The 24537-nt window shown below is 51.2% G+C and overlaps 1 protein-coding gene across 1 annotated transcript; it reads left to right on the plus strand.

Annotated features, from left to right (window-relative positions):
- On the plus strand, positions 1-18951 carry BPIFB2 (BPI fold containing family B member 2). Its single transcript, XM_003788098.2, has 15 exons — positions 1-137; positions 2364-2457; positions 4103-4207; positions 5022-5168; positions 6604-6664; positions 8146-8206; positions 14182-14273; positions 14524-14709; positions 14957-15010; positions 15403-15573; positions 16128-16195; positions 16338-16383; positions 17038-17101; positions 17428-17504; positions 18910-18951. Exons 1-15 carry the CDS (start codon positions 29-31, stop codon positions 18949-18951), a joined length of 1377 nt encoding a protein of 458 aa, XP_003788146.1. The 5' UTR covers positions 1-28.
- Positions 18952-24537: the final 5586 nt, after the last annotated feature.

The raw sequence follows: 24537 nt of genomic DNA on the forward strand, positions 1-24537 counted from the left end.
GATCCTGGGCGCAGTGGCCAGGGCTGCCATGACTGGGGCACGTGGGCTGGGCCTGCTACTGGTGTTGCTGCTGCCGGTGGTCAGCGCCTCTATTCCGAGCACTGTAGTCAGACTCAACAAGGCTGCACTGAGCTACGGTAAGAGATGGCCACTGAGCGTGTGTCTGCGAGTTCATATCTGCATGTGTGGGGGATATCCTGTGTGTGTGTGTGTGTATTTGTGATCTCAAAAGCCTTATGAAGACCTAGATTTTTATCTGCTACTATGTCTCTAGTAGCCAGAAAATGCCTGTCACAGTGCAGCTCAACAAATACTTATTAAAATGAGGGCATGAGTATGAGTATGCATTATGTGGTCAATGTGCGCACAGGACCGTGCTCATGCGCTTTAGTGATGTGGGCATGGGGCAATTTAAGTGGCTATTTTTTTTTGAGTGTCTACATATGAGTTTAAAATATCATACAGATGTGCCTATGTGTTGGACAGTGGACACACAGCTGGTGGGTGTGCATCGAGTGGCTGCGCGCCTGAGGTGTACACATGTGTGGGGGGGGTCTGTACACGTGCTCAGAAGAGCTGTGTCTAGCATGGCGTGTGCTACTGAGGTTAGGTTCCTCTTGGGCTCAGCAGAAGAAAACCAGCCCCTTTCTGGGCCCCACTTGGGAGATTTGCGACCCGATCCTTCCAAGTCCTGTCCTATCTCGTGGGAAAGGCACAACGAGGAAACCTAGGCCCAGGGAGGGAGAAACACTGCCAAAGTCCAGGACCCCAGCACATAAATCTTTTTTCACTCTTGGTTGCCTCCTGGGGGAAGAATTTAGGGTTCCACCAAAGCTGGGAAATCAGAAGCTGTTTTCCCCATGACCAAGCTCAGCTGTAACGATAGTGTGAGAGACTTATATCAGACAGTAGAACAACCTTTCAATGGCCCGGACCACAAAGCAGTGAGTCAGTGGCTCAGGACAGCAGCAGGGTCCCCCCACCCTCAGGCACACACACAGCCTTCCGGGACCTTGTATCCGGGCAGATGGGCTGGCAAAGAAAGGGGTCAGTGATCCGTGCCAGAGTGTGACTGGAGCACGGAGCCACGCATGGATGGCTGCAGGAAGGGACGTGAGGCCCGCCACCCTCACCGCCTTCCTGCCCTCTCCCTGCCCTGTGCAAGCCTCCTTTGTCCCCAGGGAGTCCTCCCTGGCTTGCTGGCCTGTGTTATGTCCTGGCAGAAACCTGGCCGGAGGCCCACACTGCATACATTGCTTCGAGGCCAGGATGGGTGGTTTCCACTGCGCCCCCCACCCCATCCCATAGTCCCTAGAGTTCAAGGCCCACGGCAGGGATCACTGCAGATGGAACCTGAGGCCTAGAGTTCTCATCTCGGCCGTATAAAATCAGGCCAGGAAGGACATTGGGAACACAGACAGTACCACCTTTATACTCTGGGGAAACTGAGGCCCAGAGAGGCTCAGGGACTTCTCAAGCTCCCCCAGCAAGTCTGAGCAGAGTTCAGGCCTGTGATGTCTAATTCAATGCCCCTTCCAGCGCCATCACCCCTTGTTTGAATTCACCTCATGTTTAATTAACACCTTCCTCCGGTTCAGCAGCAACGTGAATGAGGAAGTCCAGAGGCTCAGAGCCAGATGCCTCAGTCAGAGCCAGCTTCCCTGGCCAGGTGTCCTCACCTCTCTGTAAATTGGGCACGATAAGAACAGAAAAGCACTTGGAATGGTGCCTGGCACTCTGGGAGTGCTGTGTAAGTGACAGTCACTGTTCTTACAAAAGTAAATAGCAGTGGTGATCATAAGCACTTACTGCGCACCAAGGCTTTACAATGGCCCCAAGTCACAGATGCCATGATAATCGCTACAAATTTATGGAGGGGATAACTGAGCCCGGAGCAGCAGCTGCACGGGCAGTGAGTAGCAGGGCTGGGGTTTGCACTCAGCCTCTGGGGGGCTCGTGAGTCTTCAGTTTTCCAGCAAGGCTTCTCCCTCCCTCTCCAGGGACACTTCCACATGGGGAAATGCTCCTTCTGCTCCAGGACTTGGGGAAGGCTCCCAGAGGAGGAGAGGGTGGGATCCAGCTGGAGCCTTGCAAGAGAAAAAAGGATCCAACCACAGTTTTTGAGGAAAGGGGTAAACAAGCAGGATTCTGAGAGGCAGAGAGAGGGAGGCAGGGCCTGCCCGGCACAGAGGGCTTGATGCACATAGGTGGGCTCTGGGGGAGCCTGCTGCCCAACCCCCATGTGTTCCCATGCAAGCCTGCCCCTTCCAGTCCCACGTGGGGCAGGGGGTGGTGAGTGGTATGCTCCTGCTGCCTGGTGGCTGCAGAGGGCAGCCTGATCTCACTCTGCTCTGGCCCCATAGTGTCTGAAATCGGGAAAGCCCCTCTCCAGCGGGCTCTTCAGGTCACCGTCCCACATTTCCTGGACCAGAGTGGAGAGGTGCTTCAGCCCACCAGGTGAGTGCTCCCTCCCTCCAAAGAAGATGCTGCCGGCTGCTAGGGAGATGGTCCCCCACCAGGTGAGTGCTCCCACCCACTGGGCAGAATGCTCCAGACTAGCACACTTGTTTAGAGGTGGGTACTCTCCCACAGCTAGAACAGTGCTCCCCTCCCCAAATGAGGGATCTCAAGAAGAAGGAACCAAGGTGGCCTGCTGCATCTGATTAGTGGATTTCTGTCCTCAGGGACCAAGACCATGGCTACTGGGTCCCCAAGGGCTGGCAGGACCTCAGCTTCTTCCTCCAAAGGCCAGACATTGAATTTAGACCTATGTCTGAGCCTCACGCCCCTTAATGCATAAAGATTGAAAGGCAGAGGTAGGTGGGGCTGTCTCAAACTTAGACACCTCCCAGGGCTGGGGGATTGTCACCATCCATGCGGGAACACAGACTCACTATTGTCAGATCTTTAGGTTTCCCGGAGAAGATATATATCTATAATCTATCAAATTTTGAATGGTACAACTAATTTTATTTTATTTTGGGCCCAAGCAGTCTTCTTTCTTCAGCCTCCTGAGTAGCTGGTACTACAGGGGCCCACCACAATGCCTGGCTGGTTTTTCTATTTTTAAGAGAGACAGAGTCTCACTCTTGCTCAGGCTGGTCTCGAACTCCTGAGCTCAAGTGACCCAGCTGCCTCGGCCTCCCAGAGTGCTAGGATTAAAAGTAGAACCACTGCACTTGGTGGATATCCGCTCATTTTAAAACATTAAAAACTCTAAAACACTGGAATAAGAAGTGGGTAGGTAAAAAAAAATCTGGCCTGGAGTTCCCCAGTGTGAGAGCCCTTAGGGGTGTGTGTGTGAGGGGGGTGGTGCTCTTAATAATGGTGGAGAACTGGGGACAACACAAATACCCCACAACAGAGAGTTCCTCAGTGAGTTGTGATCTATCCACACAGGAACACCACGTGGCTGTTTGAAAACCCCACCAAAGACCCTTATTGGTGGATGTGGGAACACATCCAGCATGGTTGTTCAGCGAACAGTAGCAGGTGCTAGCTCGGCCAGTGTCCCGAGGAGAGTCTCGGGAAGATGTCACCCAGTGCTAACAGTGGGGATGTTCAAGAGTGGGGTTCTGATGTGACCCTTATGCTTCATATCATTTTGCCACGTCTGAATTTCTCCCCAACTACTATACAGGAAAAAAAAAACCGACTTTCATTTAGGAAAAAAGGAAATTGTAGGTGAGCTGGAGAGTGCTTGGCAAGCAGAACAGCGGCTTTGGAAGGCTACCGGCCAAAGACACTGACTAGACGCTGCAGAGGGCAGTTCTGCCTACTCTGGTTCCCATAGTCTCCCCTGTACCCTCTTCTCAGCTTTCCAGATTGCTGTCAGAAATTGTCAAAACCCAGAGCAATCATCTCACCCAGTTCTGGCTGATGCTGGGGGTCCCCTGCATGTTTTCCCTACTAGCTGGTTGTTTACCTTGGCTTGCATGCCCCCCATGATGGGGAACTCACCACCTCTCCCTCACCATGTTTCCAATGGCCAGAAAGTCCTTCTTCATAACGCCAACAGTACAGGTGTGCCTGGGAGCTCCCCCACCAGAGTTAATTCTGGTTTAACAGGGAACGCTCTGTCACCTTGATTCCTATCCTTCAGGATCCAGATTCTGAATGTCCACGTGCTCCACTTCCACCTGAAATTCATTGCTGGTTTTGGGATCCACTTGTCAGCAGCAGCCAATTTGACTTTCAAGATCTTTTGGTGAGTGAATCTCATTGTTGGGGCATAAGAGGAGTTTCCAGGATGTTCTGAGGGGTGGAGTGAGGGGAGGGAATTGGTAACTCCTCTAGGATCATCACCCAGGCCCCCTGGTTCCCTGCCAGTGCCCTCTCTCTCCCACCCTGGCAATCAGACAGTGGGAGAACTGAGAACCCAGACCCTGCTCAGCCACTGCACCACTAGGCAGAGTCTCTTTGCTTCTCCAAGCCTCAGTCTCCTCATCAGTGAAGTGGGATGAACCTTTTCAGGGTGGCTGTGGGGGTCACAGAAATGGGTTCATTGCTATAACTACTGCCCTCCCTTTTGCAAAGCCAGGCACAATAGATGTGACTTTCAGAATTATTTCTGTGCCTCCAACATGTATGTGGAGGTATTTAATTTTCAAACTATGAGCTGGGCATTCAGAGAGATCCATAGGGACCAGACTACTATGGGAGCAGGCTCTGAACTGGATAATTTCACATTATTATTTCATAGAAAACTCAGCAGGGCCCTGTGAAATAGACACAACCAATCTTATGTCCATTTCACAGAAGAGAAAATTGAAGCTCCGCATGGCAAATGGCTGGTCCAGGGTCTTTCAGTGAAGGGCCCAGAGAGCCAGAGCTCACACCCATCTGCTGCAATGTCTATGACCTTGAGTGGAGTTTGAGGAGGTGTCTAGGGCTGTCTTGGGAGGGGCTATCTTACCGTGAGTGGAGGTCAGGCACACGCTGAGGGATTTGCAGGGTCCCTCACTGGCTGTGGTGGGCTCTGCTGGGTGGTACCGCTGGGACTCAGGACTAGCTCCCTGCAGTGTTCCAGAGCCCCTGGAGCTGACCCTGCCTGTGGAACTGCTGGCTGACGTCCGTGTGGCCAAGAGCTCCATTGGAACCCCCGTGGTCAGCATCTCTACCTGCTTCCCACTCCTAGGCCACTCCAGCAATTTTGATGACAGTAACAGGTGAGTACCTAGTGAGGGCAGGGTAGGAATATCAGGTGCTAGGGCTGTAGTGACCTTTTGTGAACTTCCCACTCAGAGCTTTATCCCATGGCTACAATAGCAGAGATGCCCATTATCATACCTGTTTTATGACTGTGGACTCCAAGGCACAGAGAAGGGGAGAGACTTGCTTGAGGTCACACAGTAAGCGAGTGGCCAGAGCCAATGTCCTCCTTACCACTCTGTACCATGAGACAAAACACACTATCTATTAACATATTCTTTGGGGAGGGATTTGGGATGAATTAGAACTGAGGGAGCCACTCCTCCCAGCAGACACGGGGAGAAGGAAGCTGGAGAGGGCCGGGGACTGGCCGAGCCCTTCCAGTGGTCAGGGGCTGTTCACTCCTGCATCTAACTATTAGCAGCCCCCACCCAGAGCGCCTACTGGTTGCTGGGCACCACTCTAGGCCCTTTGCACAGATCACCTCCTTTGCTGCCCACAGGTAGGTATATATTTCCCCATCTTACAGGAGAGCAAACGGAGGCACAGAGCAGTTAAGTGATTTGCCTAAGGTCACACAGTTGCCAAGAGGTGTGACCAGATTCAAACCCAGGCAGCCTATGTGAATCCCTTTATATTATGTTTACACCTTCCCAAATGTGGGTGGGCACTCACACTGAGGCGGTTGAACATTTTGAAGGCTTAAAAGAATGAAATGTTTGCAGGAAGACTAAGCTTCTTTCCCACAGAGGGGTATCTGCGCACAAATCCATCTGTGCCTGTGTACTGTGATCGTCGTGTATAACTCACTACCCCTCATGGTCTTCATGGGCAGGGGCTGTTCACAGTTTACTGAAGGTGAATGAAAGCCCAGAGGTGGGTGGCTTTAAAGACACAGATGCCATCCTCCCACCTCCCTGGGAGGTGATCCTGAGAGTTTGGGCTTTAACTTGAATCAACATTTTAGTGATCCAAGGAAGCAGAGGTTGCTGTGGAACACTGCCCGAAAACACTGACTTAGACCCAATTCTCATGGTTCAGAGGGAAACTGAGGCCCAGCACCAGGAAGGGACTTGATTAGGTGTATCACAGAAAACTGGACCCAAGCAGGCGGCAGGGTCTCAGTCTGGCCTCTCCCCCTGGGCCCAGGGCGGCCAGAAAGCCAGCTGGCTGAGGATGTGGCCAAGTCTGGCTTTGGTAATGTCCCCTCTGTCTCCCTATGCCTGGCCTAACTTATTACATTCTTGGCCACTTCCAAACCTTGACACAAATGACCCTCTTCTTTGAGATTCTGTTTCCTCATCTGTGGGGACAGTTATGCAGACACTATGTCTGGCACATGGCCGTGTATAGGATGGGAATCACTGCCTCTCTGGACTTGCGGCTTTGCTGACATAGAGCCTAGCATGTGTGGTCTGGGAACTCAGAAGCCCTTCCTGTGTCTCTCTCCAGCACCTCCCATGCGCTGCTGGCCTTGGTGCAGAAACACATCAAAGCCGTCTTGAGTAATAAGGTAATGGACTTGACAGACATCTCAGTAAGGAGGGTACCACTCCATTCCAAAGGCATGGTGATGGCAGGGTGGGATCTCATGCCCGGGGGGGCTTTGTTTAGGATTTGAAAAAATAGAAGGCACTTCATGGGGTGGCTTCACTTTTCCATGAAGGCAGGGCAGGGGCTGGTGCCAATGGTCCAGGGTAGTAATGGGAGACCCAAATAAGGGCAGCAGTGTCTGTGAGGTTGGAGGGGAGGAAGGTTAATCCCCCTGAGGAGACCCAGTTCCACACTTGGGAGTGAAGACAATGCCTTCTTGGGCCTGTGATTTATGTAAAGGAGACAAAGACTGAGCAAGGCATGGGTGCTGGAACCAGATATGGCCAGGTGAGTGCAGGCACCCCTCTTCCCAGCTGCACACTGCAGGTCAGCCACTCAGCCTCCCTCTGCTCCTGACTCCAGAAAGGTTACTTGGGGGCAGGGGCGGGACGGTTGTTGTGGGGACTAAGTGCGTTCACATTTGAGAAGCGCGTTGGACAATGTTTGGCAGAGTGAGTGGCTATTTTAGCTCCTGTCATTCTCTGCATGGATCTGACCTGGTGAGATCCAGGGTCTCACTGTCCAGGGGGAGCTGGTTCTCCCTCCCTGCCTCATCCCATCCCACCACCACACCCCTTTAAGGGACAGTAGTAGAGACCAAGTCAACATCCCCCCAGAGAGGGACTGCAACATTCCCATCTTGCAGATAAGAAAACTGAGGTTCAAGGTGTGCAGGTGGTGCAGCTTGATTTGACAGCCCTGCAGGCTGTCCGGGTGGTCCCTTAACCTTGCCTCTTGGTCCAGTGTTTCCTCCTCTCCCTGTGGCTACCCTGCTCCCCTCACAGCCATCATGCTCTGGGCAAGGGACTGTGGGCAGCCCTGTAGGAGGGGAGGACTCCTCCCTCCTCTTCCTTGTCATTGTTGTCCTCCTCCTTCTCCTCCTTGGGGCCTCAGCTGGCCCAGACTCACCAGCTCTGGCCTGGACCAGGCTATGAGTGTCCCCGGCCTTGCAGTTCTTCTTCTGCCCCCAGCATTGGTCACAGTGACCCCAGCTTAATACACTTCTCTGGTTGCCCACTGTGCCTGGAAGAGCCTCCAATCTCCCTGGCATCTGAGGCCCACCATGGGTGCCACCCTCTCACCAACTGGCCCTCTGGGGCCTTCTGCAGCAGGCTCCCTGCCTCAGTCACTCAGGGACAGCCTATGGGCACCTCTGCTGTGCTCCCCAGCCCCTGTCCTGTCCTTGATGCCTATGGGCCCACGCTGCCCCCATCAACCTAAGGGCGGTTTTCCTGCTTCCTCAGTGCCCAGAGAAGGTGCTAGTAGATGCCACTGGGGGGTGGAGGATGGGAGGGAGTCCAGACTTGGTGCACAGGTCAGGGGAGGCTCTAGACAGGGATCCTCACCCCCGCCTGCCCAAGGGTAGCCCTAACCCGAGCCCCCCTCTCTCCCTCGCTGCAGCTGTGTCTGAGCATTGCCAGCCTGGTGCAGGGCATCAACGTTCACCTGGGCACATTAATTGGTAAGACCTGGGAGCAGAGGGGTCGGGTGGGGCCTCTGGGTCTCCCTAAGTCCCTTCAGAGACTCTCCTTCTGGATTAGTTCGACTTCTAGGGGGTCAATCACAGGATGACTGAATTGTGGGCTCCCAAAACAACATCAGAATCTCCAAATTCTGAAACCAAGTCTTTGATTCTAGAATCTGCATATCGTAGATCAAATAATCTGAACAACAAAACAAAAATCTTCAAATTGGGAGTCTTAACATTGAAGAATGTTAGCACCATGAATCTTAGAATCATTCACACTTTGAGAATCATGGGATTTCAGAAACCAGATTCTCACAGTTGAAAATAACCTTGCAGTTGTCTGAATGGAACCCTAGGAAATCTTTATGCACCATTCAGAGAGACAGGGGTATGGGAATGGGCACACATGTTATGAGAGGGGGCTCGGCAGGTGCTCAGGGTCTGGGGCTTATGCCTGGGCTTTGTGAGAGGTGTTTTGTAAATAATTCTTTTTTTTTTCTTTTTCTTTGAGACAAAGTCTAACTCTGTCACCCTGGGTAGAGTGCAGTGGCATCATAGCTCACAGCCACCTCAAACTCTTGGATTCAAGTGATCCTCCTGCCTCAGCCTCCCAAGTAGCTGGGACTACAGGCGCTCACCACAACACCTGGATAATTGTTCTATTTTTAGTAGAGACAAGGTCTTGCTTTTGCTCAGGCTGGTCTTGAACTCCACCCACCTTAGCCTCCCTGAATGCTAGGATTACAGGTGTGAGCTGTTGCACCTGGCTTTGTGGCTAATTCTTCAATTGGATAGTTATGCATTTATTGTGATGCCATATTGGTAAGGATAAATAACCGCCCCATCTAGCTGGTGATGTCATGAGTGTGAGTGTTAATTTCTGATTCTTGACAGTAATAGAAAGCTTTCCTGCAATTAATTTAAGAAAAAGGAAGTTGATTTAAAGGAAAACATTAAATCAGGACAGGAGACCATGCCACATTGAGTCTGAGAGATGCCTGCTCTGGGGCCTGCCTGGCTGGGTTCCCACAGTGCTGCCCATGGTGTTTCGTTCAACCTTTCCTCCTCTGTAAGACGTGGGTAACAGTAGAACCTCCTAGGAAGTCTGTGGCTCAGTGAGTAGGGCGCCGGCCCCTTATACTGAGGGTGGCATGTTCAAACCCAGCCCCGGCCAAACTGCAACAAAAAAATAGCCGGGCATTATGGCAGGCACCTGTAGTCCCAGCTACTTGGGAGGCTGAGGCAAGAGAATCGCCAAAGCCCAGGAGTTGAAGGTTGCTGTGAGCTGGGATGCCATAGCATTCTACCAAGGGCAATAAAGTGAGATTCTGTCTCTAAAAAAAAAAAAATAATAATGAACCTCCCTTGCAGGGTGGCTGTGAGAATAATTGAACTTGACAGTTCACATAAAGTGCGGAGCATAGCACCAGGCCTGGGAAATAAGCTGTGTTGATTTTAAAAAGCGCTGGACTTTGCATCTTGGGTTGGGAGACAAAAGAGATGACAGGTGGGGTTCTTGAAGCAGCTCAGGGAGGAAGGATGCATGACCCAAGGGCACCCCATTTTGTCCTCAGGGCTGTCTAGAATAGAAGGTGGTGAGGGGTGGGGAGTAGCAGGTAGACCCTGTTGCCAGCTGCGGACTGGGCGCAGATACCACGTGCTGCCTCAGAGCCCTTCCTGCAGGCGGTGTTTGGGGGAAGAACTCACGCCTGAGGGCTGGGCAGTTTTGGGCTCTTGCGGTGATGGGCAAGAGCATTGCCAGCCTGGTGTGTGTGTGTGTGTGTGTGTGTGCGCGCGCGTGTGTGCAGGAGTGGGTGCATCTCTGTTTCAATGGCCTCCCTTGGCTGGAGATTTCAGGGTCCTTGTGCTCCCCCACATTGCTCCCACATCTCAGATCTCTGTCTCGGTCATCTTTGTGAGACCCTCTCCCTCTCCTCCCACTCTCAGAACTGGGGTGTTAGCCTAAGCTCAGGCCTTTATATTCCACTTCCCCCTGGCCACCTCCTCCTGGAAGTCCCATAGGCTCCTCTGACTCAGCATGTCCTGGACAGAACACAAGCTCTTTTGCTCTAAAGTGTCCCTATTCCTGTTTCTCTCCTCAAGGGGCCACCCACCATCCAAGCAGGGCCTTGGGCTGAGCCTTCTTCTCCTCCCCACCTTCCATCAGCCTCGTTCACCTCTGATTTTTCCACTACCCAGAAGTGACTAACTATAGGAGTAGGCAGCTGCCTTAGACTGATCCCCCAGAAGCCTGGCAGGGTTTTAGTGTAAGTGGTTCATGTAGGAGGTGCTGTAGGGAGCATGGGTCCGGGAGGGGCGAGTGAAACAGGGCAGGAAGGTTACTGCATGGGCACTATGTCTCAGTCCCACTGGGGAGTAGAACATGCCTCAGCCCTGTCCTACCCAAAAGACAAAGAGCTGGGTGTGTCCACTAACTCTTCCCAGTAATGGCTCACCTGCATAGTGCTCCCCACTTTCCACACCTGCCCCAGGTACCTGCAGCCACTGTGGTTGGTCCACTTACAACAGTGGCCAGAGTGGCCTCCTAAACAAGGCTCCATGAGGACTTTATCTTACGATTAAAACTAAAAGCTGTGAAATTAGCTGGACTTCATCATCTTTTTAGCAATATTTGTTAATATTTAAGAACTACAGTGGCAATTACCCACAATCCTTAGACTGATTAAAGAACGCATCACCCATTGATCTGGGAGTCATACCTTCTTGAGGAGCTCCGTACAACCTCCTGGCTTCACATCTGGTTCTTACAGCCTGAGCATAATCAAAGGCTCATCACTTTTTTCACAAGGCTGTTTAAAAGTCGCTCCTGTCTGAAGCACCTTCTCCCTTGTGGCGGCTTTGCCTGGGATTCTATTATCTCTTTCTCTGCCACGGCATTGCCACTGATGTCATGAAATCTGGTGCTGCTGATTGCTGGCACCTCCACTTTGCAATTTGCTGGCTTTGGCTTTGGGCAGGGGCAGACATGCTGATGGGATGTCGGTGGGTGGTCGTCACCAGCATGTGTACCTGTGGTGGGTTCTTTAGTAAATATTTTTGTATCTAGGTAGCTTTAGCTTTCTTGCACAAACTTTTAACAACAGTCTTGCAAAGCGGCATTATTATACAGATGGGAAGTCAGAGGCTCTGCATCTACTTTCTCAGCATGGTGCTCAGACCCCGCCTCTTACCAACTCACCCTGATTTTCTTCTCCACACACATCTGGCTACTGCTCTGGATGCACTTGACAACACACTCAAAGTCACCTTGTCTGGGGGCCTTTCCTTCATTTCCTTGCTCCCTGAGCTGCCCAAGCCCCCGTATTATCTTAAGAGGAAGCACCAAGAGGCTAAGAAAATTGGACTTAGAATTAAAGGATGTGACTTTGGTCCCAGAAGTTCACTTGCTGTGTGACCTTAGAAAAGTCACTTGATCTTTCTGAACCTAAGCTTTCTATTGAAAACATAGGGATCAAGATTCCTACTTTTTCTAATGCCTTGCTATAAGACAGCACAGGTTAACTGCCTGACGTGCAATAGGCTTAATAAGTAGGTGCCTTCCTTTTTCCTCCACAAGGTGATGTCCATCAAGAAGCCTGTACGTGGATGCATATCAAAAACCAGCTCTTGCCCTTGTCTTTGAGAAATTAATCTAGTAAAGGAAATCTTTACTAGAGGACTGGCTATATACCTAGAATGTGAAATCATAGAAGCCATTAATGAATTATTTAAAATTTTACTTATTGAAAATTTTATTGTATGTTGACAATTTATAATTATGTATATTTATGAGATTCAAAGTTATGATCTAGGAATACAATGTGGAATAATTAAATCAAGCTAATTATATCCATCATCTCAGATTCTTACAAACTGTTTAAAAGCATAATTTAAAGGGAACATTTATTCACCTAGCAACATGCCTGGCAAAATACATAAAATAAAAGCTAACATTATCAGCCCCATTTTACAGATGACAAAACTGAGGCAGCCTGTGCTCTTTATTATTTTTTTTTTTTTTTGGCCAGGGCTGGGTTTGAACCCTTCACCTCTGGTATATGGAGCTGGCACCCTACTCCTTGAGCCACAGGCACTGCCCTTGCCTATGCTCTTAATTAAGTTGTAATGCTGTTAAGAAAAAAGAGAAGGATACAAAACTATATGTAGCTTCACTTCAGTTTTATTTAAACAGGAAAAAGGAAAATGAGAAACTTATCTTTGCATAAGAAAATATTGAATAAGGCCACGCACAGTGGCTCATGCCTGCAATCCCAGCACTGTGAAAGGCTGAGGTGGGTGGATTGCTTGAGCTCAGGAGTTTGAGGCTAGCTTGAGCAAGAGTAAGACCCCGTCTCTACTAAAAACAGAAAAAAAACAAAACAAAAAATACCCTAGCCTGGCATTGTGGTAGGTGCCTGTAGTCCCAGCTACTTGGGAGGTGGAGGCAAGAGGAACGCTTGAGTCCAAGAGTTTGACATTGCTGGAGCTGTGACGCCATGGCACTCTACTCAGGGTGACAGAGTGAGACTGTCTCACAACAACAGAAAGCAAAGAAAATCTAAAAAAAAAAAGAATAAATTTGAGATTATGGGCTATATTTTTCATCTTTTTTATGTTTTCTAAATTCCACAATAAATATGTATTGTTCTTTTAATTGTTTTGTGTTTCTATTTATTTTTTAAACATAGAACAATTTAGCCTTGTTGGTATAGAATTTTGACATCTGCTTATGGTCATGTAACAACTACCACACTAAAAATGCAGAATGTTCTAGAGTCCCCCAAATCCCTTCACACTGGTCCTCTCTTTCCATCCCAATCTCTGTAAAAATGGAATCACATGATATTTCTTTTACAATCATAAACAATATCCAAAATATTAGGGAAAATAAAATTAAATCTAGAACATACAATAGAAAAACAAAAGTCTGAATAGAGGCATATTTATAAATATGTATTTAGGCATTTTATGTACTCTATATTTGTATACAAAATAGTAAATATTTATATATTTACTATTATATATTTAAATATAATTTAATTTTTATCATATATTTGAATATAATTTACATATTATATATATATACAAAACTATACAAAATATAAATATAAGAGATATTTAACAGCAGATATACACGTAGACATAAGTAGATATATAAAACATAGCCTTCTCTATACCTACATATGCTCTGGTTTACCCAGAGCCCTTGGGGGAGGGGTTCTTGCTCAGAGCTGGGCTTTCCTGATGGCTAGGATTGAGCCTGAGCCTGCCTTGCCTTCCAGCTATGTCCAGGAATGTGGTTCCCATCAGTGGCTCATCCTATGCAACCTTCTCAATGAGAATTTTCTGAGCCTTCGGTAAACTTGCCTGAAGTGGGCTCTTGGCTATGCTTGTCTGAGAGCTGCTTGACTTCTGTGCTCTTGTGTTCACTAGCTCCAGGAGTATGTGCCTCTGGAGTTCCTGACACAGTATACGAGACTGTGCACACTCCTGGGCAAGACTGAACCTTCCTAGCCTGTGTATGTGGGAAATATTGAGTGTCTGTGTGTGTGCATGTCAAATAACCCCGTAGGACTATAATGAGGACTGAATGAGATGGTTAATGTCCAAATTCTGGACTTTGATAAACAAGAGCTCTCTTCTTTATTTTGTGGTTCTTTCTTGCCTTTGCCAGGGGTTATTTGTGCCTGGTCTGATCCTTCTCTTTCCTTCTAATTTGGAGTCACTAGTCTTCTCCCAAATGGGAAAGCAGAAACCATGCCTGTTAGAACTGTATCCAAGCTAAGAGGCAGCAGGGTGTGTGTGGCTGAATGTTGGGTGTGTGCACTTTGCTACTTAGATGTGCTTACTCAAAGGCCTTGCCTTGCCTTTTTTGGTTCTTGGTCTGACTCTGGGTAATCAGATAATATTTTCTGGATGCATGAAGTGCTAAATGTGCCACCTTTTCTTCTCCATCCTGTTTCATTAAGGCCTCAACCCTGTGGGTCCTGAGTCCCAGATTCGCTACACCATGATCAATGAGCCCACCATCACTAGTGACTACATTTCCTTTGATATCCATGTAAGTGCCTCTTTGTCAGCCCAGAGCTTGGGGCTTGTTGCCTCTGGAATCCTCAGTGTCCCAGGAGATTCCTAAAGGAGTAGAGAGTTAAGGAGAGAGGGACTGGAATGGCATTCCAGCTGGGAGCAGGGCACATAGACAAAGTTGTGAGGCTAGACAGGTGGGGGGTGACATCTAAGATACCAGTTCTGCCCTGGAGCCACCTCCCACTGTCATCTGGCCACTCTTCTCCCTCCTCCACCTCCTATAGGCTATTCTCTTCCTGCTGGGCAAGCCCATCATCCTGCCCAAGGATGTCACCCCCTTTGTGCTACCCCATCATGTGGGCACCAAGGGCACCATGGCCACTGTGGGCCTCTCCCAGAACCTGTTTGACTCTGCCCTCCTGCTGCTGCAGAAGGCCGGTGCCCTCAACCTGGACATCACAGGGGAGCTGGTAAGGCTGGACCTGCTGCCCAGGGCACATGGGAGGGGCAGGGGCACTCTACGGCCCAGCTCAAGGAGACCCCATAGAGGCCAAATCATGGGTGGTTGGGGAAGCTGGGGTTTGGGCCCACAGGAAAGCTGTTGGAAGGGTTAAACAGGGTCTCCAGGAGTGATTCCTGTCCATAAGGGGCAGGTGGTGATCTAGCTTGGGGAGTGGCTGCCCTAAAACCTGTCATGGCATGGGGGACTGATTTCAGAGGTCAGATGACAACCCACTGAACACCTCTGCACTGGGCCGGCTCATTCCTGAGGTTGGTGACGTTTCTGCCATTCCAGGGGCTAAGGCATGGGACTGGGGTGGGGGGTTCTTTGGGCTGTGGGATCTCTGCTGGCTGGTGTCTGTCCCAAGTAGGGTTCAGCATTTGACCTTAAGGCTGCTCCTCCTCTTCAATCTCAGGGAGGCCCCTCCTTCTGTCCAGACACCATGTTCTTTGTCTTCATCTCTACCTTTCCTCAAGATTGAGCTTAAGGACACTGTCTAGGGGAGACTAAACCCCAAATCCAGCAGCCTAGGGTGGACCCACCTCTATGGCCCAGCCATGTACAACTCAACGGTGGCTTGATTAGCAAATGTGGGGAATGACTGAGTAGAGAAGCCACCTAGGCTTGCCTGGTGGGGCCCTCCTCCTGTTCTGCTTTCCAGGTGGCCCGCCAGTTTCCCGAGCCCATGCCGGTGGTGCTCAAGGTGAGGCTAGGTGCCACGCCCATGGCCTTCCTCCATCCCAAGAATGCTACACTGCAGCTGCAGCCCTTTGTGGAGGTCCTGGCGGTGGTTTCCAACTCCGCTTTCCATTCCCTCTTCTCCCTGGATGTGGTGAGCACTGGGCCAGGTGGGAGTGGCTGGAGGTGGGCAGCTCTCAAGGAGATCTCACTCCCGCTTGCTCTCCCTCAGCTGCTTTGACTCTTTACACCAGTATCCTCTCTGTTCCTTGAACATGGCAAGATGTTCCTGCCTCAGGACCTTTGCACACTCTGAGCCCGCTAGCTAGGCATCTCCTGCCCTGGCTCTTGGCCCTTCCTCACCTTTCAGGTCTCAGCTTAAATGTTGGAGCCTTAGGGCAGCCTTCCCGGACTACCCTGAGTGAGAAGGTTCCCAGGAGCCTTTTCCTTGCCACCAATCTGCCTTTGTAGTACCTGCCACTCTCTAACACGATCTGGTCTGGTTACTTTGGCTATTGTCTCCTCTCTCACTGGCATGTGCTGTGTTGCTTCTGACAGTCACTGCAGGGCCTAGCACATAGCAGGTGCTCCACAAACACGTGTTGCCTGAATGAGTGGGGAGTGCACGGGAGGCCGGGTAGCTGGTGGCCCACCAAATGTTCCCTGGTGGCTCTGTGCCCGCTTACCCTGCCCTCCCCACATACCCAGGTAGTGAACATGAGCCTCCAGTTCTCTATGTCCAAGGTGAAGCTTCAGGGCTCCACGTCTGTGCTGGGGTAAGTGAGACCTCCTGGACCCAGTGGCTTCTACATGTTTTCTGTGCAGTGGGTCCACAACACATGGGTCACAGTGTCAGCCAGGGGAGCTTGGGCCTGGGGGCTGTTAGGTTCCACCTGAACCCTCCTTCTTTTCTTTCAGGGATATCCAGCTCACAGTGACCTCCTCCAATGTAGGCTTGGTTGATGTGAGTGAGGGCCTGGGGTCTCCAGAGACCCTATGCTGGGTGGGTGGGGCCTGGAGCCTGGGGAAGGGGTGTGTGTACATGTGCGTCTGTATGTGTCACCATGATCAGGCTTCCCCAGGGTGTCTGGGAACAGTGGCCAGGCAGCCTGCCTGCTTGTCACTCTGTAATCAACGACTCATCACCCGGCCCTGAGCCTGAGAAGCCATCAGTCAGTGGACAGGTTGGAGTGTGGGCTGTCCCTTCAGCTGAGTGACATGTTTGGGCCACCAGCCATCAGGCATCCACTTGTCAGTGGTGTGCCATTCAATGCCCTCTCCCTCCACTCAGATGTCAATCTGTCTGTCTCTCATCATCTGGTGACAGGTGGTTTGCCACCCAATGCACCCGATGGTCACACAGTGTGTGGGTGCCAGCCAGTGTGTGGGTTCCTCAGCTTCTTCTCCCTAGTGCCTGTCCCAAGTAGGGTTCAGCCCTGGGGTGTAGCTTGGCTCTGCTTGAACCCAGGACGTGGATGATCTCCTGTCCTCCTTCTCCCTCTGCCTCTGCCATCTGTCTGTCTGTACATGTGTTGTGTATGTCCCTAACTGTCCCTATCTCCTGGCCCCTCGTCTGGAGTGGCCTGTGCTCCCCTCCTCCCTGACTCTGTGGCTGCAGGAGGATCAAGTGCACACGCTCATGGGCACAGTATTTGAGAAGCCCCTGCTGGACCACCTCAATGGTGAGACCTGCCCCCTACTCCAGGAGGGCTCCTCGGCCACCCCCTGACCTTATCCTGGCCCCATGCTCAGTCTTCACCCCCTTCCTTGCTCAGAGATTAAGAGGGTGACACACATGGGCAGCTGTGTGATCTTTGCTAAGTTCCTCTCCCTCTCTGAGCCTCAGTTTCCCCTTCTGTAAAATGGGTATAGCAACAACATTATCTACCTCCTGGGCAGCAGTGAGGACTCAGTATCTTGATGCACATGAGGACTGGCACTCAGGGCTGCTCCAGGTGGTGATCTGTTACTGCCCCCAGCACAACTTCATTTTTCCTTCCACCCGCAGCTCTTTTGGGCATAGGAATTGCCCTCCCCAACGTGATCAACCTCCTCTACGTCACCCCTGAAATCTTTGTCTATGAGGTGAGAACCTTTGGGTGTGACCAGAAGAACCTCCTCCACTCTTGGAGGGAGGCTGGCTCAGTGAGGTCTCCTTGTTCCCTCCTTCTTTCTAGTACAAACCTGGGGGCTTCGGCTCAGGTGGTGGGTGCACTCTGCTCCCTCCAAGACCATGCTGTGAATTCTTAACTGCCCAAGATGGACCATTCAGGACATTAAGAGACTTTGGTGTGAAGGTTCCACCCGCCTGTTAGTCCTGATAAAATTATATAACAGGCCACACTCAGGGGATTTGTCCCATGGTTCTGTGCCCTGGAATGGGCATGACCCTTGTGAGGTCTGGAGGAAGATGACAGGGGGCTCCTTCCAGCTTTGTAAACAAACCTCTGCAGCCTGGATGGGGGCAGGGAACATCCCCAGCTTTCTAGAGTTGCTTTCCCTAGGCCTGAAATTGTGGGCCCAGGGTGAGATCCTGCAACTTTTTTTCCTGTTTTGCCTGGGATATAAAAGGAAATTCACTCAACAAGACATACATAGGATAGAAACTGAGCCAAGGTCTCCAGCGCAACATCTTCATACCCCCAAGCATGACCTGCAAATGTCTTTCCAGGAATCGCACCTTTGTTCTTTAGGAACTCAGGTCCCAAGGCTCCTGGGTGATGTACCCACATGAGAAAGAACAGTTGGGACACAGAGGGGGCACAGCTATTAGTGGGAATCTCCTCAAGACTCCCCCAAACAGGCGTGGTCAGTGGCTGACTCATGTTGGCATTCAGAGTCCAACCAACAAGACAGAAGTCAAAGCTCCCTAGATGGGCACCATCCTGTGGAACTTCCTGTGAGGATGGAAATTTGTATTGTCTAAATCAGTAGCTGCTATCAGCCAAGGGCATTTGTGGCTAATGGCTACTGTGTTCAACCACGTACCCTTACACTGGGCAGGAAGTGGGTCCCCTGCACTTGCCCCAGGGCTTGGCTTACAATAGAGGCTCAATGAAGATTTGTTGAATGAATGAATGAAAGATTAGCAGCTCTCCAGAATGTTTCTAAAGTGCAGCATAGAGAGTGGGGAAGGTCTGGAGCTTCTCCCCAGCTCTCTCTGCTGGAGAGACTTAGGCTTGAAGAAGATACGTGATGATTCTGGATTTCTGGCCATCAAAATAGCAGTGGTCCTGGCCACTGGACACACATTCACTGCTGGCCCCATGTTGAGAGCGTTTCCTGAGGGATCTCGCTGCACCTCCCAGTTGCTTTGCACCCCCCAAGAGACAGAGAGGGAAACTGAGGCCCAAAGAGGCAAAGGAGTCTCCTCAGGACACACAGCAAGAATGGCAGGAGGTGAATTCAGAGCCAGGCTGATGGGGTGGCTGGGGTCCTTCCTGGCCTCATGCAACCTTTAAGTTGTCCCGTGGTTTTCTTTGCCCTTCAGGGCTACGTTGTGATATCTGGTGGACTCTTCTACCAGCGCTGAGGCAGGTTCACTGGGAGGACTGACAGTGGGCCAGTTTGCTGCTCTGGGGACCCTCTTACCTCGATCCACAGGGGAAACTGAGGCAAAGCCATACTCAGCCATCACCAGCAAGCCAGACAGACCAACTGAGCTGTTTAACCTTCACTGAGTGTCTGGATCCCTCTCCCTTGCTTCCTTCCCATCTGTCCCCCTCCTCTTCCCTCACCTCTTTGTCCTCTGTCCCCTTCTGGTGGGGAGCAGACTGCTCCTCCAGGCTGTGTAGACCTGCCCTCTTCCATTAAACAACTTCTTTCGAGCTGCAACCTCCAGCCAGGCCTGGTGAATTCCATGTATCCAAGGCAATCCCTGAGTCTTTTCTGTCCCCGGAGCCCCCAAAGCTGCGTGAAAGAGGAAGAGGATATGACCACATCTCTGTTGATCACAGCTGTTGACTCAGTCATGTCCTTGCCCAGGGGAGGTCCTTTTTTGAAAGAGGCCTCTGAACAGCAACACGGATGAGCTGGAAGTTAGAAGCACCATGGGGCACTTCTGGCGCTGCGCCTGCTACCTGGTAGCATCCTTTGTCTAGTTACTAGAGCCTCATAAGAGCCTCGTGAGCCAGGCAGGCAGGTCTGGAGTTTCATTTTACAGATGGGGCCACAGGAGAGGAATGGCCCCAGAGTCTCAGAGCTGGACAGTGACAGATCTCCAACATTGTGACTTTCTTACTATCCAGACACAAGATGTCCAGTTCCCTCAGTCATCCACCAGCGCCCCCACCTGGACTTTGTCCTTCAGTCACAAACTTCAGGTGATGGGAAGTTCATTGCCTTTCCAGGCAGTACCTCTAGCCTTGGTTTACTCTGGTCATGACCATGTGTTTCATTCTAAGGAGGCAGCATCTGCCTCCCCAGCCTCTGCCCTTCTGGTCTCATCAGATATGTCTAACTCTTCCCTCTGAAAGCTCTGCAACCCAGTGAGTCATAACCAACACAATGGCTCAGGGGGGGGTCAAAGGGTACAAACACTGGCAAGCCAAGGACATGTGCTTTTCTCTTCCTGATAAGCTAATCTCTTAGCCAGAGACACAATTTCTTCCTGCCCAGATATACAGGATTCATGTTTTGCCTGTGTTCCCTTTGATGCCTGAATTTCCACCATCTGTAAGCAGAGTCTTTGGTATGGTGTGACACTAGCCACTCTCTCCCTGTGAAAGTTCAGGTTCATTCCAGAAGGCTCCAGTGTGACGGGGTGAAGGGACTTAACCAAGCCCAGAGTCTCAGCGGTAGACTGTAGGTGGGACAGTATACTCAGTGGTAGGAGGTGGGGGATAGTACTGAGGGAGTGGAACGGGGAAGACTGGAAAATCCAGCCTCAAGAACTTGCTCAGGACAGTGGGGCTTTTATTTCATTTGGTTGCTTAGTTAATAAATTCTTTAATCCTACTTTTATTGAGGCTTAGTAAAGGTTTAGCCTTAGGCCAGGTTGTCTGGAGTATGGGAGAGACACAGGCCTAGCCCATAAAGGAAGGAAGATAATAACCTAGAAATATAGTATGAGCTCAATATGTAGGATCTTTCCAACCATCAGTCAGTCCAGTGACTCATCCATACATCCACTAACCAACCCCATCCATTCAACTATCCATCCACTCATCCACCCATCCATCTGTCCATCCATCCATTCATGCATCCATCCATCTATCCACTCATCCACATACCCATCCATCCATCCACCCATTCATCCATCCATCCATCTACCCATCCATCCATCCATCCATCCATCCATCCACCCACCTATCTACTCATCCACATACCCATCCACTTATCCATCCATTCATCCATCCATCCATCTACCCATCCATCCATCCATTCATCCATCCACCCATCTATTCATCCATCCACCCATCCATTTCTCCATCCACCTACTAAGCCCACCCATCTACCTATCCACTCACCCATACATGCATCCTTTCATCTGTACATTCACTCATTTTTTTCATTTTTTCCAAACAACCAGGCTTTGTTTGTCCCTGTGATTTGCCCGGTTCAATAATATGTTATTTTAAGAGGAGTGAGATGTAAATGCCTGCCCTGAGCTCCCTGCCTAGAAAGAAAGCCATCAATCCCTGATAGATGCCATTCGGTCATTCAGTGAGGTGCCTGTTAGAAACGACTTTAACAAGGACAGATGAGAGCAGTAATCTGGGTCAAGTGAGAGGATAGAAACCACACAGGAGCATAAATAGGGGAAGCTTAGTATGAAGAGTGATTAACTATGGTAAAGAATGACTATGAAGGCAGCTGTGTGTGGTCCTCTAGGGCTAAGGGAGAGCATCTAAGGAAGGACAAGCTGGGAAGGGCTTTAGGCCTCTTTGGAGAAAGTCTTGCTCAGCCTGCTGGACAGCACAGACACTGGCGGGTTTGGCCTGGTGGGAGCTGCCCTGGACTTCTGGGCAAGCAGCATAGGGGTGGGTTAGGGGTGTAGCTTGTGGATGGAGCAGGGCTCAGTGTATGGCTCTCTGGGCCACAGGCAGCTGCATAAGACCACAGCTGCTGGTGACCTCCTACTTACAGAGGAGTTTGGATACCAGCATGGACAAGAGGCCTTCAAGGGGACAGGCTAGCTGGGTGGGGATATCTCTGGTTTCTGTCTGGAGAGGGCTGCAGAAGGGCTGTCCACAGCTGAGGCTGCAGGCTCACGGAGGGACCTAGCTCCGGGCCTGTGGCTTGGACAGGCTTCACCCACATCCCTGCACAGCCAACCCCAGCCCACACTGGGACTTGCAGGAAGCCTCTTCTCTCTGCCCCTCCAGGGCCTCCCCTGAGAAAGGTTACCATCATGCTAAGGAGAAACGCTTAATGGAGTCCCATCCCATGTCACAGAACACAGTTTAAGGGTGCATTCAGAGAGGCGCTAATAAACTACTAAGCACACCCCCTGCAGAGCAGGAAGGCTGGGCTTAGTCAATTTTCAGTATCATAAAGTTCTGTCCCCTCACCATAAAGAGGCTAAAAAAAAGAGCCTAGGAGTTGAGCGGCTGCCCAAGGCCACACAGCTTGAGAGTCCAGTGGCTGGGATTAAGGCTCAGGTCCCTGAACCCACTCAAGGGGTTCCTCCTGTCTCCTCTGCCCTATGCCCAGACAATGCTGAGGAAGGCAGGGAGGGCCTCTGACTGGAGCCAGAGCCACACCGGGTGGATTTGCAGGCATGGAGGGTGTGAGACCTGCCTAGCCCAGTCTGCTGAGGGCGGGTTGCAGGGATAAGGTGATTCTATCTGCAGACTGGCTCCTGCGGCTCAGGGCAGGGCAGGACAGAGATTGGTTGAGCAGCTGAGGGCCCTGGTCTCACTCTGTCCCGTGCTGGTCTAGCCATGCAGTGTGACCTCCAGCAGCACTTGTTCCCCTTGGCCTCAGTGGCCCCACGTGCACATGGGCATGTGGCTTCCTCAGTCTTCCAGACCTGTGGGGTCCTTATGGTGTGGATGAAGAAACTCCAGACACCCAGCTGTCCCAGCACAAAGGCCTTTGAGGTTCCCTAGGCCAAGCCTCCCTGGGGAGCTCAAGGGAGCAGAACAGAGCCCGGCACTGGGGCCTAGTTCTAGTCCCAGCTCTGTGGCTGCTTGGCCGGTGACATCCCCCCTCGCCCATCACCCCTGACTTCATTGCCCCCAGATAGGAACCTTAAAAGAAAGCCTTCCTACCTACCCAGTACTTACCGTGTCCCAGTATCTTTGGCAGGAATGTCCCTCTGAGGTTAGATCACTTGGCCATTAGCTCCCCTGCCCCGTGAGTGAATCTGGGAGGCACAAACTCTCCTGGGTTCAGCTGGTGTCTCCCAGGCCTTTGCATGAGCCAGCCCCACATGAAACACATCCTCCGTCCTATAGACTTGGCTCTGCTTGGCCCCTGGCATCAGCTCCAGCATCCCCTGTTCAAGGGATCTCCCAGCTCCGATGAGAACCCTGTCATTCCATCCCTGTCCTGTCCCCAGTATTGTCCACCACCCTTTCCTCCCTCCGGAGTGGCTGGCTCTGCAGTCATTGATTTGTATGGCAACTGCCCTCCCCCCCCGCCCCCCCCGTTCACTGAGGCAACTCCAGTGCCCTGAATGGGCCTGGCACACAATAGATGCTCAAAAAGGGATTTTGTTGAAAGAACAAATGCATGCCTACTGTGTGCCTAGCCTTGTGGGAGGTGCTGGGTCTAGGAGAGGGCCCGGTGTGAGCATGAATGCCCATTCCAGCAACCAGAGCTCGTCCCTCACACCTGCCCTCCTGTGGTCACCAGCCTCCCAGGACACCCTTGTCCTCTGTGCTATTTATGTTGGAACAGACTGAAATGTCACATGAGCATCAGGGCTCCTGTTCTTTGGGCCTTTAGATAATTATCTGGGCCAAGTAGCTAATCAGGCTCCCAAATATAAGGGCTTCCTCGTCTCAGGGTCGGGAGGCAGGGGTCAGTCATCTGCAGAACTTCCTCAACCTTGTCAAGGTAAGGACAGGTGCCTACCTGTGGAACTCTTGCCAGAGAGTCTTATCCAAAAGAGACGTTTTAAAGGTGAGAAAACTGAGGCTCAGAGAGGGGAAGAGGCTTGCCTTATGACACACAGCAAATGGATGGCAGCACTAGGGCTTGGATCTATGGTGTCTTGACCCCTACCCTGTGCTCTACACCTCACAGTGCCCTCTTCAGATGCTGCGGGACTTGGGAAAGGCCAAGGAGACAGCAGAGCCAATGGGCTTCCTTGGGCTCCACCTGAGGCTAGAAGACACCAGAGAGGGAAAATCTCAGCTCTGCTTTGTAGGAGCTCAGAGTTGAGCTGGCAGCCACGGGTGGGGGCATCCAGGAGTGTGTGGCAGGCAGAAAGAGGGAGGACAGAACTCCTGGTGGAGGAGCACATGAGCAAGGGATGGGAATGGGACAGCAGGAAAAGCTCACCCTGGTGGGATAGATTATGTGCATGGTCAGGTTCAAAGTGGGATCTTTTGAGGCTGGGGCAGTTGGCGTTGCAGGAGCCTTCCTGGTGGAGGAGGCAAGGGCTGAAATTGGGACTTGAGGGATGAGCAGGTGACAGTGGCCAGAGGGAAGGCATTCCAACAGAGAGAGACAGCTTAGGCAAAAGCATGAGCTGCAACGATGTCCTGGCATTAAGTGTTTGCCCCAGAAACACCCACATCACCAGGTTACCCTAAACCACTTGTATTCCATGAGGGCAAAAACCCTGCCTTGAGCGACCCTACTATCTGGCATGAGTTCTGGCCTGGGAAGGGGGAGTCTGGGGTGATGCTTAGGGCCTCTGTCTGTGAGATGGGGCTGGGGCTGGAGAAGACTTTCACCTGGCACAGAAGCCACACCCCCAGCCCTCCCTGGGGATGATCTTCAAAGACATTCTGCTCTAGACATGCAGGCACAGGACACACATGCCTGTCTTCATGGGCTGAGGAAGCTTGAAGGTCACTTATTTTCAAGCCCAGATAGATATTTAAAATTTGAATGGGACATGAGAGGTCACTGGCTTGAATGTTCTCCCCTGGCTCCTTTTTTTTTTCTGAGACAGAGCCTCAAGCTGTCCCCCTGGGTAGAGTGCTGTGGCATCATAGCTCAC

This window comes from Otolemur garnettii, unplaced genomic scaffold (genome assembly GCF_000181295.1).
Source record: "Otolemur garnettii isolate 467f Iridium unplaced genomic scaffold, OtoGar3 scaffold00025, whole genome shotgun sequence".
Lineage (NCBI taxonomy): Eukaryota > Metazoa > Chordata > Mammalia > Primates > Galagidae > Otolemur > Otolemur garnettii.